Genomic DNA, 17,926 nt, shown 5'->3' with positions numbered 1-17,926 from the left:
GGGGGAAGATGGGCATAGTATTGGGATTCAGGTAAATTCAATATTTGCACCTTTTTACATTTCAGTGTACTTCAGAAAAGAATTAAAATAGTAAGGTACTGTGACACACCCCAGTTCTAAGCATCTGTGCTGTTTATTTGCCTTTAATGCTACTGTATTATTCATCCAAAAAAAGGAAGTAATGTCATGGTCTGAATTATTTATATACATACATACATACATACATACATACACACACACACACTTAATGATCTGTCTATGTCCTTAAGACTTAAAGTCATTTAATGTTCACATCTCCAAGAGCCAGTGCAGATAAAATACTTAAACCATGGTTATACAGTACAGGGTAGGCTTTAGAAAGCTGGCTTCTCCATTCCACATACATTCCTGTGGCTGCTCCTGACCTTTTAATCATGGTAAAGAAAACAGGCCCATTACACTGTGTATTTCACTGCATAGGCCCCAAGTGTAACAGGGCACAAATTCACAATCAAATATTTATCTCACACAGCTGCTTTCTTGCAATCACCACAGCAGGGCTTCACAACTTTGGCGCTCCAGCTGCTGGACTACAACTTCCATAATTCCCAGCCACAAGGCCAACAGTCAGGGATGGTAGGAGTTGTAGCCCTACAACAGCTGGAGGGCCAAAGTTGTGCAGCTCTACAGATTCTCTTACAAGATTAAACTCTATTATGTACTTGGCTCTTGGCTAAGACATGTTTACCAAGCCACAGGAGTTTGGACTGACTAATGCATTTTGGAGCCCCTTCCCCAGATCTGAAAGCAAAGATGTGGTGATAGTAATCTAAATCACTCTCACACACAAACATCCAAACATGAGATGGGAAAATCAGTTATGTGTCTCAGAATGAAGACAAGAGGCAATTAGATACCAGAACCTATTATCCTAACGAACACCTCACTATTTCCCAAATTGACAAAGAACTTAGAAATAATAATAAAAGGATATTATTTAAGTTCTATCTTCAGAACACAAACAATTTTAAATAATGGCTTATTATCAGAAGGAGGTATAAGCACTAGCTCTGTGAGAAATGTAGATGGTTGCATTTGAAATTATGTAGTGCAAAGAACTTGGAGAGTTGCATGCCACTAAAAATCAAGACATAATATAGTAACATGCACACAACCGCAATTTTCACCTCTTGATGCAGCCTGCTGTGGAGAGCCATCTGTGCACTGCAAGTTCTTCAACAACTGCATGGACTTTCCAGCCATAATTATTTGCTTTAGCACTGGCTTCAAAAAAGAGACCATGGTGTGCTGTCTGCTTGAGGGTGCCTGATCACTACCCGAACTGGCACTAGCATTATCACTCATTTTATCTTCATTCTCTGTCTTTTCTGATACACTATACAAAGTGTAAGTGGCATACCAGAAATCCCTGTGGTTAACTGGAACATTTTTGTTTCTGCAAAGACAGACATGAAACCATTAGTTCTTCCTTTGATAAAAATATAAATGCTTCCCTATGAAAAACTTGTTTAGACTCTCATTTTTTAAATCATCTGAAGCAGGTTGGAGGAATTTTGAGAGAGGAATATTGGCTCACTAAACCAAAGACATGATCTAATGCTCCTGGAGATAATGTTAAAACAAGCAAGTTAGAAAAAACTGCTACTTTCTGGGGGTGGAGCCTTGGGTGAAAAAAGAATAGTGAAGTCCAGAGAGATGCTTCAGTTTGCACAACTTTGTCTGTTTTTTGTTCCTCTGGATTCAATTGCTTGCGTAATTTAAATCCCTTGCAGTGTGCACAAAATAAGCCCTAGTGGCTGAAGTGCAAACAATTTCTCATTGCAAAGCAAACCTTAATGGCTGGAGTGCAATAAGTTCTCCATAGGAAAGCATTTGCAGCAGATGCTTGCAGACATGAGCACTTTAGATCCCTGAGTCCTAGCTCAAAACAAGCCCTAACGGTGGCAGTGTTAAAAGTTCTCGTTTGGAAAGCTTGCTTTGCAATAAGGAACTGTTTGCACTCCAGCCATTAGTGCTTACTTGGCAGTGGACATTCTAATGCCTGTGCATTAGAAGTACTGCAGTTACTTGTATCGGAAAAACTTGGCATATCTCATTATGTCAGAGGCTCACCGATGTTGGTGGTTGATCTGTAAATCTTGTAATCTTAAACTCTCTTCTTCAATCAAAATGTTTGATCTAGCCTTCTGAAGTTTCAGCTAGATTAGTATTTTCATATGCAGAAGAGGCTTTTATTAATAGAAGGGCACTTTTGGATCCCATCCAATCTCCACTTGCATGACACATTATCAGCATCTTTCTGTCTGGTTTCAACAGTCCAACTACTCCATTATACATTTTAACAGTTGCTCAAGTTGTCATTTGCTGTCGATGGCATTTGCTCAGAATCATTCAGTTTTGTACAGCAACATGCTGCTAGTTACAGTCTCAATTTCCCTTGCCAAGGCTAAACCTGATCTAGGAGTCAGCTGCCTGCTTTGAAACTGACTTACTGGACTGCATTCTAGAGAGCCCCAGGTTAATATCATATGGGGTTTCTACTGCTATAGAGACAAAACTCCATGACTGTACAGGATGTATATAGTTGGCAATAAGGAAGGTGTGCTTGTGGGACTGCAGCTACTGTAATCTAGTCTGTATTCTCAACTCTGAGGGCCCGTGTATCTCAGAGAGATGTTCATTATCCATACCTCTGAATTATAAATTCTTTAGCAGGATCAAATAAGTTACCATGAACAATCCACTCATCCACTGTCTGTAAATAAGGCCTTACTGTTTCAACCCAGAGAGAAAATAAGAGAGAGACCTGAAATAGAAATCTTCAGATGTATTATTGAGGAATTTAGAAATATTACATGCATTTGATAGAAAGTAGAATATTTATTATTAGAAAGTAGCATGTATATCTGCCCCAAAATGTTTAAAATATACAGCCAGAACTCAGAGGATCCATACATATATGTAAAGGATTGCTGCATGCACTAGAGGCAATTGCACCTTCCACTGGCAGATCCTAATGAGAGGGTTGCTCTAGCAAACCCTAGAACTTCAGGCAGTTTTCAACTCTCCGCTTCTGGTAACAAACACCACTATGTACAATGCACTGGATCCCAATCTTAAAGTGCAATCTTTATCCAGAAATAAATGACTTACAAAACAACGTCTTCCTGAAGAAGGCAAGCAGTTTATTTTATTTATGTATTGTTAGCCCCCTTTTAGAGATATGAAGGGCTTGGGCAAGTGGGGAGGAATCCTTTTTTCCTGGGAGGAAAACACCCTGTTTCCCCCTGGAAAAAATCAAAACAGTTTTTCCCCACAGTTGTACCCCCGCAGGCCTTCACATGTCTAGCCCCTTTTCATCACAGACTCTGTACAGCTTCCAACAGTTCAAACATATAAACTTGAAAGAGTTAGAACTAGTGGCTTGTATCCACACTAAATTACTTCTGAGCAGCCCTACTGAAATTATAGTAGTTCTTTAGAATAATTCCAAACAGTACTATTGAACAACTTTGCCTGGATGTCAGCCAGTGAAGACAAGCTAAACACAGAAGCACAAGAGCAAAGCAGGATATACCATTTAAAAAACAAACAAACCACCAGGGCCTTCCCCAGTTGCCCCCAGAGGAACCTTCCCTGTACGTGGTGTAGTGGTTAGAGTGCTGGACTAGGACCAGGGAGACCTGAGTTCAAATCCCCATTCAGCCATGAGACTTGCTGGGTGACTCTGGGCCAGTCACTTCTCTCTCAGCCTAACCTACTTCACAGGGTTGTTGTGAGGAGAAACTTAAGTATGTAGCACACCGCTCTGGGCTCCTTGGAGGAAGAGCGGAATATAAGTGTAAAATAAAATAAAATAAAATAATAATAATGTGTTATTCTGCGACGATATCTATAACAGCAACAATATTGATAATAAAATTCAGCCATCCCAGGTCCTTGTGAAGGACTTGATGTCTGGATAAAACAAACCAGTCAATAACACCTGTCTGACTGTGTAAACAAGAAATAATAATGTTAACCAGATCAGCAGCACCAAGATGTATAGTTTTGTACTGTAGTAGAGAATAAAGAGATACTGTCATAGCAACTCATGAACCAAGGCATTTATGGATCTGGTATTTCAGACAGAAACAATAGCAAAATTCTAAAAACAGAAATCATAGTGAAGCAATCTCATCTACACACCGTTTGTTCAGAGGCTTCTCCAACGTTGTCATAGTCAAGAATAGCTTTATACAGTGTATTAAGCAAATGTGATGCTCTTACAACATTTCGAGTGTCAGGTGGTACCTCTGCAACGCCAGTGCTAAACACTTTATGAAGTACCTTCAATTGTGCTAGTCGGTGTGACAACTTATCTATGACTATGGAAAGAGTGATTGTTGTATCTGAAAAAACAAGAAAACACTCATGTCCTGAACTGTATGATTATTAGCACACAACTAATTTTCACACAGCTTAAGGTTTATATGAACTTCTCTACTACAAAGCAAAGCCTTTTACCTTTGTTGATTATGGACTTCTCAATTTCAGCCAGTTCTTCCTTGAAATTAATGAAGTATTTATAGAGAGCCCACATGAAAGCCTGATAAGTTCGAAATGGGGCTTCTGCAGATTTCTTGGGAGTGGAAATAGTTCCCAGTGTTATACTTTCTGAGCTATGACCCATCACTTCATCAATAAATTTCTGCAACCTAAATACAACTTGTCCATATGCTGCTATCCGCTCCAGCATTGATCTTAAAGAGTTCTATAAAACAAACCAAAATGTTTCAGTATGGTATTCTAACAACAAAATCCCTCCTTTATTAAATCTAAAGTTACACATTGCTTTTTATGAACCAGGCAAGACTCCATTAACATGAATATGCAAATATACAGAAGTAAAAAGTTATCAGTTACCACATTTTACACACATGTATTTCCAAATACCAAAAGTACTCTTTGCAGCTAGAGTCACTACAGAGTCAGATCTAGATTGATCACTAAACTTACATGGGTCAAATGGGTTACCATGATGTCATTCCTTACAGTAATCTTTCCCTCATTCAACTGAAATATAAACAGTTTTTTTACACCCGAAAGAAGCCTATAAAAACAAAACACAAACAGATAATAATCTTCCTTTTTATATTCAAGCAAATGGATCAAACACACCACATATGCACAAGAACAGAGGATGCAATCCAGGGGAATGTTTGGTATGTGCAAGTCCCATCAATTTCAACATAATTCCTTTGGATTGCAACCATGTATTAGTTGAATGGTGTCATGCCTAAGAGGAAGGGTTTCAGTAGCGCTTAATTAGTGAAGGAAAAACAATGCGGCAGCATTTCTTGAACTCTGCTTGCTTTTACAGGGTGCACTCCAAGTTGAGACTGCAACTAGGGATGTGCAAGAACCGGTTTAGCGCTCCTTTTCTGGAGCGCTGAACCGATTTGGAAGTCTGGCGTTCGAGCTGGTTTGAAGGCAGGGGAAATCCTTTCAGGGGCAGAGAGAGTACCCTTACCTGCCCTGCTGCTCCCCCCCCCCACACTGGCACTCTTCCCAAAAGTGTTAGTACAGGGCTGCAGTGTACCTGCTTGCAGCCCCAGTGAACATTGTACCGTAAGTGATGCATGTGCGTGCACTGCTTCCGGCAAGACGTCCACAAGGGCTGCAAGCAGGTATGCTGCAGCCACACACCAACACTTTTGGGGTGAGCGCTGGGTGGGGGGAAGCGGCAGGGCAGGTACAGGCACCCTCCATGCCCCTTAAGAAGCCCCCACCCCCGGAATGCACAAACTAGTTCATGTACATCCCTAACTGCAACAGGAAGGTGCTTATATTTCAAAGTTCGGACACAGTATATATTATCAAAATTGTCTCAGTTTCCATTTATTTTGCATAATTCACTTCTCATGTGCCTCCCCACTGAAATTAATGAAGTTTGCACAAGAAAGGCAGCAAAGCCCTTTGAGAAGCACTCCTGTGGCTATTAATTTGACAAACAAAACATTCTAAGGCTGCAATCCTATATAGTACACACTTACTTGGGAGTAAACCCATTGAGCTCAACAGGAGTTAACTTCCAAATAGACAAGCACTGGATTACATTGTGTTATTTCAAGAACAAATCTAGTTTAGCAAGAGAACCAAATTCCTTTTCCAATCTGTTGCATTTGAAACGTAGGAAGTGCAATTACATAACTGTTATGATTAGATAATCTCTTTTCTGGAGTATCATTTATAAACTGTCTACAAAGACTTGTGGATTTTTAAAGGAGTGTTCCACATGAAATGGATTTCAAGTGGTAACTTCTTTTGGCCTGCTGCTTACCAGATTATTTCGCGAATGATCTGAGTTTCAGTGACAAGAATTCTCTCTTCTGGCATGTACAAGGGATCACTACTATATAAGTGCTGCTCCCTAAAGAGGGGGAAATTAGTAACATTTTGAAACAATTGACATTACTGGTAAAGAATATCAGACATTATTTGCACTCAATTCTTCCAAAGCTCCAGTGGGCTTCAGTAATTAATGGAATAGTCTATCCTTAAACTTCCAAAAAGGCATAAATATAATAATTGTTCTGTAGTCTGAGCCTGTAAAGCTTCTTCCAATATTTTAAAGAAATCACATTATTTCCTTGTTTCATTCAGTACTAAAATTATAGCCTGCACAAGTCATGAAGACATATTTACCATATAAGGTCAGGAGGGTAAAGGAAGTGTTGTGATCCTTCAGTATATTTCATGGTAATTTCATGCAGAGTAACAGAATCAGAATGTTCTTGGCAGAGCCTCTGAATTTAGTCTCATTACTACGGTTACTTATGTACTTGAAACAAAATAACCAGGAGTGAGGATGGCAGGGCAACAAGAACCACCAACAAAGTAGCACAATGACATCTGGGAAAAGGTACCAGATATTGCAGCTGCTAATCATGTTCAGCATGAATGAAGTCTTTCCAAACACGAAAAATACGTACCATATAGCTGCTAAATTAGAATGAAAATGCAAACTATGGGGAAAACGAAGAACTCTACCAGTCCAATACTGAGCAACTATATGTTGCTCCAGCCAGGTACGTGCATCAGGTTCACCTGCAGATAAAACAAAATATTTCATTTAGGTGAAAAGTTTCCACTTACAGAAAAGGGAAAACTTACCATATGATACAATCACACAAAACAAACCTATACACTCCAAATGAGTGCCACAATCAGATCTATTCAAACAAAAAATTGCAGTGCATATCAAAACTCACTAAGAACAGGATTGATAATACTTTAAGAAACATTTCTCCCATATGAATTAAAATAAGCTTAAAGAGATGCTATCATAGTATGCCATCCGGTGTATACTTGAGAGTCACTGTATTCAACAGGAGTTTTTCCAAAAGTGGTAACAAGCCTGTGAAACTCCCTCCCTAAGGAGGCCTTTTTTGCCCCCTGCCCCACTTGATGTCTTTTAGATCCTGAAGGCTGTGCTTTCTCCAAGAATCTCTGGAGCCTTCTGAGGTTTAAGGGATTTCTTTGGCTGGCTGCTTTTGCTGGCTCTTTTAATTTTCTTCCTGCTGCAAAAGGCAGGATATACATGATTTAGATAAATTAATGAATAAGGAATAATTTGTAGGTCAAGTAGAGTGTTGTCAGTTTTAAATGGAACAGCTTCCCTACTTCACTAGACCAACACAGATGCAATGCTGGCTCCCTCCAAATTGCAGTAAACTCCCCTCCTAATAACTGTGAAGCAGCTTGGCAGCACCAATGTTAGCTGTAACTAAGATTAGTCAGTAATGAGGGCTTCCCTTAACAGAGGATCTGAAACCTTGGTTTAAAGTGTGTTACAGATCTTAGGTTAAGGGATCCCTAGTTAGTCTTATCTCTCATGTCTGCATTGCTGAACAGTTTCATTATGGTTAGGGGAGGGTAGCAGCTGAAAGAAGAGAGTGTACATTAACGAGGCCTGCTAACCAGTGCAAAGAAGCCACTGTTACCTCTGCATAGACTCACTAAGGTTATAGTGGCAAACACAATGACAGATATTCCAGAATTCTGGTGAACGAAATGTTAAGCAGCAGATAGGGCAACTGACTGGTGTGAGTAGCTTGTGAATCACTTATCTAAGTAAACAAAATATCACTCAACTGTTTTATTTTTTCCAGACTGAAGCTAAACATCAGGATACAAAGTTTCATATTGGCTAAAAGCAACAGCAATATACCACATAATAGTAACAAATACACAAAGGCACCAGCTCAATACAAGATCCTACCATTATTTTTGAAAAGCTTTGGAGAACAAACCTTTCCAGGTAATATGAGACACCGACTTCTTGTTTTGATCTTGATCCTCTTGTGGTGTCCTGTCCACTTGAATACCAGAGTCTTCTCTGCTCAAAGGCTCTGTATCTTCTTCATCCTCACTTACTTCAGACCACTCCTGTAAAATGTTAACATATAAAGCTTATTTTAATTCAAATCAGGTGGGAAACCTACAATGCATTCTGCTGGATTGTTAACATACTCTTAGACAACAAATAATAAAATTGCGACTTCTTTTTTTACAAAGTATATTATAATATATCCTAGCCCTTAAATATGTCCTAGCCTCTAAAGTGAAATCAGCATGTGAGAAAGGGTTTCAGAAATTCCATATACACAGCAAGAATACAAGAACTGCCTTACTGATGCAGACCAGATAGTCTTTATCTCCAACACTGCTAGCCAGATGCCCCATGAAAGCTAACAAGCAAACCACAATTATTACAGCTATCCCTTATCCCTAACATCCTGCCACAAGAAGCATATTACTGCTGTACACACAGCTTCCGTTTTAGCTTTAGCCAGAGACATATCTATTCCCCATCAGGGTATGATTACACATGCAAATTTACAACAGTGAGCAAACACTGCTTTAAATTGGTATACTAGCACAGGGACAGGAAACAAGGTTGCTTTTGTGAGCCACACAGCACAGCCACAATTTTACCACCATCACAACAGCAATGGTGCCTGTCCTAGCCTGGAAACTGATACCGTCAGAAGCTGTGGCTATAACCATGCTACAAGCTTTAAGGACCACAGAAGAGGCAGAGTAGTAGAACCTTGCACTATCCCTTCAAGGAAAGCTATGGTAGCGATGTGCATGGAACCGCGGAGGTGCAGTTCGATGCTGGCTGGGGTGCCTCTTTAAGGGCGGGGGAGGGTGCACTTACCCCTCCCGCCGCTTTCCCCCTGCCAGCACTCTGTTTTTAGCGTAATCCATGGAGTGGCAGTGTACCTCCCTGCTGCCCCTTCCCCTGGTTCTTGGCCAGAAGTATTGCCTGTACGTGCGCCTGTCGCATGCATGTGCGACGTGCACGGACAGGCAATAGTTCTGGCCACTGCCAGCCAGGAACAGGGGAAGGGGCAGCAGGGAGGTAAGCTGCCACCCCATGGATTTAGCTAAAAACAGAGCGCCAGCAGGGGGAAAGCGGCGGGAGGGCTAAGTGCACCCTCACCTGACCTTAAAGAGGCACCACCCCGGAACTGAACCTTCGAGCCAGCGTCGCCTTCAAACAGGTTCTGAGGCCTTCAGAATGGCCTCTGGGCTGGTTCTTGCACATCCCTAAGCCATGGTTCTAAGGAAAGGAAACTGTCGTCTCTTTCCCACTCATTAAAAGGGGGGGGGGGCTGCAGTAGTGTAGCATGAAAACCACCAGGCGTGTCCATGCAGCAGACTCAGTTCTGAAGAATCAGACTGCCAGGTACTGCATCTAAAAAGAATTAGGGCACTGAAATTGAATTAAGATAAAAGGAATGTAAAAATGTTCAGAGGAAAGAGAGAAGACATTTCAAAACTGGCAGAGTTTTCACTACAGAAAGTGATTCACTGTCAATTGAAAGGGGCATGGGGATTAGGAGAAGACTATGAACTGCAGAAATAGCTTTTGCCAGTTTATCTTGTGACTGTATAATATAGTACTCTATTTTACTTACTGGCGTTTCTACATCAGGACCAAAATCAAATTCTTCCCCTTCCATCAAATATTTTCCCCAATCAAATTCTTCTTTTTCTGGAAGAAAACATAAGAGATACATTGACTTACTTTCAAATGCCTCTTTGATTATTTCCCAATCCATTCCTTGTAGCATAGGATGTTTATGAGGATTAAGCAAGAAGGCAGACCTACTGCAGCACTGAAATATTTTAAATAAGAACTGCTGAAGTTTGTCAGTGTACATGGATAACCTAACAACAACAACTCATAAATAAGGCAGGCCTTGATGTGGTTTTAACAAATCTGTTACATAAGACTGTAAAGGTGGTAAAACAACAAGTATTACATTTGATTTCCAATATGTTATTAGTTCATTAATATAAGTGGCATACTAAAACTTACCCACTTCTTTATCTCTGGGTTTTTCTGCATAATTAGTGTTGGAAGGAGAATCCGATAGACACAACAAGAGAGAGAGTATGGCATAATGGGTATCTGTCTTAACACAGAAAACAAACAAGAAATACAGTGAAGGGAATACATTTGTTAGCAGGTAATGAAATTAACTGGTACAAAATGTATATTTAGAAGTGCAAATAATAGCTTCAGCTTATCCCATATCTTAAGCATCTACCACAGGAACAGAAGCAGAAACAAAAAGACCAGGCTATATAAGTCAGGCTATATACATAATGTATTTCAATTAACTGAGGTCTCTGTTTCATAATAACAGCTTTTAACCCTGTAACAAATTGACCAGGGTCAGAGACACGTTGCTGGAACTTGGTATATAGGCTTTGTGGCAAACTTTCACTGTTCAATTGATTCAATGCTCATTTCAAATGTTTTAGCACAAATTATTTATGGTATTAAGAGATACATAGTCTGAACAAGAAGGTACTTTGCTGTACCCAGAAATTCACTTGAGCACCGATTTAGGCCTATGTAGAAAACCTTGCAAAATATAAATCTTTTTACAGTTTGCCTTGACTCATTAAGCCATGGATTCTTCAAATTCTGGCTAAGTCATACTCTATTGCTGGGCTTCTCAAAGTATCCGGTGGGCCCTCCTATACAAATATTGTATACTTGTACAGGAGTTATATACAACTGACTGCTCCTGCTCCCAACCCAATGTCTATATTTACCAATTATATTTGCCAGAAAGCATTTGTATCTGCCCTCTCTCCACCACATCAGTGCAACACTAGCAGCTATGGGTCTCCTTTTTTTATTGGCCAATAATACTGGCGTGGATAGAGCAATCTACAACTTTAGACTTAGCCAAAGGATTCTTCTTCCTTGGGATCCCTCCTGTGGAAATCTAAAAAACATGTAATGGGTATACATACAGCTCTACCTCCTTACTTTTCTATACATTTGTATGGCTCAATGCCTAGATCAAAAAAGGGTTCTGCTACTTCACTTTTATTATTAATTATTATAGTTGTTGTTAACCACGTTTGATGAGTCTCACCACAACAGCATTTGCAAGCTCTTGTGCACCAGCCTATCAAAAACAAATATTCTAATAAACCATGGTGCTGCGTTTCTCTTACCTGCCATGTTAAGTATCTAATGGCATATGAAATGGCAGGTAGACTCCTAGTAATGTACACACACAGTACATGAATATTTCAGTGCTAAAACCTCCAATGGTCTAAAGAAAATTGTCAGGGTGGAAACCAATTGTATTGTTACAAAGTGACCAGCATCAGAACAAAGGTAAGAAAGGAATAACACAACTGAAAACTGTCTTCAAAAAACACTATATACCTTTGTTCCTTCAGTGGCTGGAAGAGGTGAATTCAGAAATTCTTCTGTTAGTCTCTTCCAGCTTGCAGCTTTAACAAGGTCTGAGTGAACAATCAGCTTTTCATAAATTCTAATGTTAAAAAAAGATTAAGCATCCATCAATTAAACTTACAAAAAGAAGAGAACTAGCTCAACATCACAAAAATAGAAGGATCTTACCCCTCTATTATCCTCTCCAGTTTGTGGCTGCTGACATCAAGAAATCGATGAAATCTAGATGCACAAATAAAAGAAAACTTTTTTTTCCATCACAGAAATCAAGCACTGTCAATGAAACTATAAATTAATTAACTGAACACTTTTCTTTACAGATTTTTTTTTGTTCAGGATATATTTAGCATTCAGCTATTTGCATTCGGTATCTCCCAAGTATGATTTTAAAGGGACAAATGAGTATTGTACAAATGAGGGACAAATGAGCACCATAAGCCACCTAATGGCACAGCGGGGAAATGCTTGACAAACAAACAAAAGGTTGTTGGTTCAAATCCCCACTGGTACTATAGATATAGGAAGGTGCTGAAAGGCATAATCTCACACTGCGTGGGAGGAGGCAATGGTAAACCCCTCCTGTATTCTACCAAAAGAAAACTACAGGGCTCTGTGGATGCCAGGAGTCAAAATTGACTTGACGACGCACTTTACAAGCAACATAACAGTTACTACTCCAGAGGTTTCACAACCTGTAGAATCACTGTGCTGAAGAATCAAGAGGACTTTATGTTTTATTTTATATACCACCCTTCCTAAAGTGGCTCAGGGCAGTTTACATTAAAATCAAACACACATAACAAAACAATTAAAAATCAAAAAGCATCAGATTAAAATTACAATTATATATCATTAAAATCCAGGCTAAAAAGATGGGTCTTTAAGGCTCTCCTGAAGGCCTCCAAGGAAGATAATCCCACGCAGAGAGTACTCCACAACCCAGGGATGACAACTAAGAAGGCCCAATCCGAGATCTCCACGAGATGAACCGGTGGCATCCGGACAGACCCCTCCTGATTATATTAATGAGCGGTGGGGATCTTGTAGAGAAAGGTACTCTCTCAGGTAACCTGTAGGGATGTGCAGGAACAGTTCACCTCCCTGGGACAGCGCGCGGGCGGGGGGGACCTTTAAGTGAGCAGATAAGGCACTCCTTACCTGTTTGCCCCTTTCCTGACACTTTCACCCCACCTGCGCTTAATTTTGAAAGAGATGTGTGGGGCTGCAGCATTCCTTCCTACAGCCTCGATCAGCATCGGCATGCACATGGCCAATCGGGGCTGCAGGAAGGAACTTTAAAAATATCTTTTTAAAAAGTCTCTTTAAAAATCAAGTGCCAGCGGGGGGGGGAGTGGTGGGGAGGGGCAAAAAGGTAAGAATTGCCTTACATTTTTTAAAAGGCACTCACGCCGCTGCTGCTGCCCATCAAGCCGGTTCGAACACCAGCATTCAAACAGGTTTGGCACTCCAGAAAGGGAGAGTTGAACCCATGCACATCCCTAGTAACCCAGACCTAAGCCATTCAGGGCTTTAAACAGTTAATAACCAGCACATTTTACTTTGCCTTGAAACATATCAGCAGCCCGTGCAACTGTTTAAGAACAGGCATATTGTGGTCTCTCTGGGATACCTCAGAGACCAATCTAGCTGTTGCATTTTAAACTAACTGAAGTTTCCAACTACATACAAAGGCAGCCCTACATAGAGCGCATTGCAGTAGTCCAACCTGGAGGTTACCAGCTTGTGTACAACTGTTTTCAGGTCATTCTCCTCAAGGAATGGACAGAGTTGTCAATTAATCACAGCTTGTAAAAAGCGCTCCTGGCCACAGCCTCAACCTGAGGTTACCATGGTGAGACCAAGTCCAAGAGCACTCTCAAACTATGAACCTGTTCTTTCTGGGGGAGTGTAACCCCGTCCAGAATAGGAAGTTCTATTCTGTCATGCAGATTACGACTGCAGATTACCCAGCAATGAGCACCTCCATACTTCTTGGATTAAGCTTCAACTCTCCAACGTCTTAGGCACAGAGCTTGTGCTGTAACTAAGAGTGTCAGAGACAGAGGCGTAACGGGGGGAAACGGTGCCCAGGGCAAGCTCTGCCCCTGAAATTGTGCTCTCCCACTGCCCCCACCCCCCCACATACCTGTGCCCCCCTGGCTGGAGTGAGTGCGGTGGCGGGCGGCGGCAGATCGCGCGGCGGCGGGAGTGAGTGTGGCGGTGGTGGGCGGCGGCGGATCGCCGAGGCGCGCCTGCGAAGTTGGGAAGCGATGCCGGGCCAGACGGCAGGCCTCGGCGCCGCTCTGCTGCACTTGGCAATCCGCTGCCACCCGCCGCCGCCGCACTCAGCGATCCGCCACCGCCCGCCACCGCTGCACTCGGCGATCCGCCGTCGCTGCCCGCCACCGCTGCACTCGGCAATCCGCCGTCGCTGCCCGCCACCGCCGCACTCGGCAATCCGCCACCGCCTGCCACCGCCGCGCTCACTCCCGCCGCCACCTGCCACCGACGTGTGATCCGGGGGAGGTCAGGGGGCATGCCACTTTTGGGCGCCCCCCCACGTGACCAACCAGAGTGGCGCCCAGGGCACGTGCCCTGCCTGCCCCCCCTATTGTTACGCCCCTGGTCAGAGATTCAACTTGTGTCCATATCGAAGATAAAATATATGTTCTACCACTAGATTATAAGAACATAAGAACAGCCCTGCTGCATCAGGCCCACAGTCTATCTATTCCAGCATCCTGTTTCACACAGTGGCCCACTAGATGCCACTGGGGAGCCCATAGTGGAAAGCTGAGGGCATGCCCTCTCTCCTGCTGTTGCTCCCCTGCAACTGGTATTTAGAGACATCTTGCCTCTTAGGCGGGAGGTGGCCTATAGCCCTGAGACTAGTAGCCATTGATAGATCTGTCATCCATTAACTTAAATAAACCATTCTTAAATCCTTCAAGGCTGTTGGCTGTCACCACATCTTGTGGCAGGAATTCCATAGGTTAAGTATGTACAAAACTATGCCTCTTCCTTCCAGCACAGTGGGTAATGCATACTGGAAATATTACTTTGTCAGTGCTGAATTGCAGGTCTCTTGCTACTCTACCCTAGAAGCCCCTGAACAATACAGCTGCACCATGGGAACATTTATCCAACAGTTGCACCAGTGGACAAACCCAGAGAAAAGCAGCTCCTGCATCATATAAAAATGTTTTACAAGGTATCTCAGCTATAGCTATTAATATTAAGTGTTAAGGACACTTGAGACACAAGGCTGCAAACTCAAATGAAGTTAGGACACTTCAGCAGGGTGGATTTGATTTAAATCAAACTGATTTAAATCACGATTTAAATCACTAGCAGGGTGGATAAAAATAAAAAAAATCCAATTTAAATCAAAAAAATCCGATTTAAATCAAAATCGGATTTTTGATTTAAATTGGATTTTTTTATTTAAATCAGATTTTTTTTATTTTTATCCACCCTGCTAGTGATTTAAATCATGATTTAAATCAGCTTGATTTAAATCAAATCCACCCTGCACTTCAGTATAAAGTTATTTAAAAACTGGAGTATGGTGATGGGTTAAAAAAAATTGGAGCCTTTTGTTTAACAAGAAAAGAGACTGTAGGGGTGTGATAAGGCTTTACAAATATTAATAATGTGATAGGGAGAATAGAAAAACTGCTTTTATAATCAGCCAATAAAACTATCAGGAACCAGTTCAAGCCAAATAATAGGGAAAACGTCTTCATAAAATGCACATTTAACAGAGAGAATTGCAACAGGTATGGGGATCATCAGCAGCCAGAAAAGATTGGACAAATGCATTAAGAACGTCTATGGCAACATGATCATGACAATTTCTTTTTTAAAGCAAGGGCCACATTGCACTGGTCCTGCACACAATTAACCGCGCCAACATGCCCTGAACGCACACGTCCTGCCGTTGTCTAAGCGCGTCGCGGGTGAAGTTGCATCCAAAGCGCCTCTCCACATGCCTTTTAAATACCGAATTTGGCGATAAGGAAGCAGTACACACCCGCAAGGGGGGAAAGACACGTGCGCTGGGACGGCGTGATTGTAACCTAGTGCCCAAAAACCAGCTCAGACCCTCCAGGGTCAGTGGCAGTATATCCCCGGCCTGCAGATGCTGGGGACATACAACCACCACCAAATGACTCAGTGGCTGTTGTGTGTCCCGAGCACGAGGATATCTCCTTCTAAGGTCCCAAGCAGCGCCCCCCACCCCTCCTGGCGCCCTTCGCAACAAATGGACCCAAGAGACGCACCCGGCCCCCGCCCGGACGAGCAGCAGACCTGAAGTTGGACCAGGCGAAGTTCAGAGCCGCCTGGAAGTGGCCGCGCTCATCCTCGCTCTGCTCTGACAGGCCGGTTACCCGCCGGATTAGTTCCCGCAGTGTGAGGTCTTGCTCCTGTTCGAAGTGACTCCAGTGCGCGGGAGGAGTCGTCGCCATGGCAGCTGCGGAGGCCGCCATTGAGAGGAGCCTCGGGGGAGGGAGAGAAAGGAGAATAAAAGAGGTTTCCTAGAATGACCGTTCGGCGCCTCGGTTTGTTTTGGTCGCCATCATCCTTCACATCTCGCCGCGCGGCAAACTCCTCGCGAGACTTCCCCCCACCTGTCTACTGGAGGAAGAGCGGTTGAGGGTTATCGAGCATGCGCAAGTAGCCAAGCATCGTTCTCTCTCCCGCGACCCCCGCCCGCCAGGTTTAGGAGGGGAGTCCTCCGAATCTGAGCTGCCTTGGGGGGCGGTTTTGTTTGTGTGTTTGTTTTTGATGCAGGATTGGATTTGTATCGTATTCCTGCTCACAGTGTATTCGACGTTCACAAGATAATCCGTAAACGGTTTCACTTCCTGTGTTCCCACTACATCTGGTGCAATACGTGAGAAACTTAATGAGACGAGTGAAGTCCGGTTGCAGACAGTAGGACTCGTAGCTGTGGGCAGTTTGATTTATTCTCATCTTTAAAATATTATTTGTTTTTATTTTATCATATTTATAAACCGCCTGACGTGTTTCCCTAGGTTGTTATTATTATTACATTTATATCCCACAGCAACCATAAAAACACAAATGGTTTTACACAATAAAAACAGTAATTAAAACAGTTTTAAAAACATTTTAACTAAAGGCCTAAGAAAACAGGTGTGCCTTGATCTTTTTAAAGGCTACCAGAGTTGGAGAAGCTCATATTTTGAGAGGGCATGCATTCCAAAGGGGCGGGGGGGGGGCATCTTTATTTTATTTATTTAAAATATTTATATCCCACCCTTCCAGGACACTCCTGCTTGGGGCGGCTCACAACCATAAAATAGATACAATAAAAGCAATAAAATTAACCAAATTAAGTAAACAAGTTAAAAGATTAAAAACCACAATCAGTATTAACCCCTGCTAACCTGGCAAAGAGGCACCTTTTAACGTGGTGATTCTCTTTATTTAGCAGGGGGAGAGTAACTGGCCGTATCCACCCCCGGCACAGTACCTCCAGTGACTGTTGCTGGTGTCTATCGTGTTTCTTTTAGATTGTGAGCCCTTTGGGGACAGGGATCCATCTTATTTATTTGTTATTTCTCTGTGTAAACCACCCTGAGCCATTTTTGGAAGGGCGATATAGAAATTTATATATATATATAGTTTCAAATAGCAAGTTATTTTAAAAGTTAAAAATTGAGAATTATAAAAACTATAAAGCTTCTATAGTTTTTATGAAGTTTCTGAACCATCTTCAAGGGCACCCCCACACAGAGTGCACTGCAGTAATCCAGTAACCTGGATATTACCAAAGCATGAGTGACTGAGATCAGGTCCGACTTCTCCAAGTAGGGTTGCAGCTGGCATACCAGCCGTAGCTGGTAAAAGGCATATCTGCACACCGCCGTCACCTGCACCTTCAAGGACAGTGTCAGGTCCAGAAGCTGCTGACTTTGTCTTTCAGAGGGAGTGTGACTCCATCCAAGACCAGATTTACTTCATTATTCAGATGATCAGTTCTTCCAACCAAGAGTACTTCCGTATTATCTGGATTAAGTTTCAGCTTGTTTGCCTCCATCCAGTCCAGAACAGCCTCCAAGCCCCAATTCAAAGCATCCACTGCCTCCCTGAAGTCTGCTGATTTAAAAGATAGGTAGAACT

At 42.2% G+C, this 17,926-nt stretch overlaps 1 protein-coding gene across 2 annotated transcripts in view; it reads right to left on the bottom strand.

Annotated features, from left to right (window-relative positions):
* The window catches only part of TUBGCP5 (tubulin gamma complex associated protein 5), a 40,244-nt gene extending 23,842 nt beyond the window's left edge, over positions 1–16,402 (bottom strand). Inside the window, exons 1-13 of one of the 2 annotated variants that reach the window (XM_053310258.1) lie at positions 16,088–16,402; positions 11,945–11,998; positions 11,747–11,855; positions 10,373–10,469; positions 9,969–10,045; positions 8,295–8,430; positions 6,975–7,089; positions 6,323–6,412; positions 4,999–5,092; positions 4,507–4,753; positions 4,189–4,391; positions 2,691–2,806; positions 1,167–1,435 (exon numbers count right to left, since the gene is read on the bottom strand). In XM_053310258.1, the coding sequence (XP_053166233.1) occupies positions 1,167–1,435; positions 2,691–2,806; positions 4,189–4,391; positions 4,507–4,753; positions 4,999–5,092; positions 6,323–6,412; positions 6,975–7,089; positions 8,295–8,430; positions 9,969–10,045; positions 10,373–10,469; positions 11,747–11,855; positions 11,945–11,998; positions 16,088–16,266 (1,786 nt within the window). In that variant the 5' untranslated portion in view covers positions 16,267–16,402. The remainder of the gene's footprint in view (positions 1–1,166; positions 1,436–2,690; positions 2,807–4,188; positions 4,392–4,506; positions 4,754–4,998; positions 5,093–6,322; positions 6,413–6,974; positions 7,090–8,294; positions 8,431–9,968; positions 10,046–10,372; positions 10,470–11,746; positions 11,856–11,944; positions 11,999–16,087) is intronic. The other variant, XM_053310257.1, reaches the window with a different exon arrangement.
* Positions 16,403–17,926: the final 1,524 nt, after the last annotated feature.

The sequence above is a fragment of the Hemicordylus capensis genome, chromosome 3 (genome assembly GCF_027244095.1).
Source record: "Hemicordylus capensis ecotype Gifberg chromosome 3, rHemCap1.1.pri, whole genome shotgun sequence".
Lineage (NCBI taxonomy): Eukaryota > Metazoa > Chordata > Lepidosauria > Squamata > Cordylidae > Hemicordylus > Hemicordylus capensis.
This window is presented reverse-complemented; position numbering and strand designations above follow the sequence as displayed.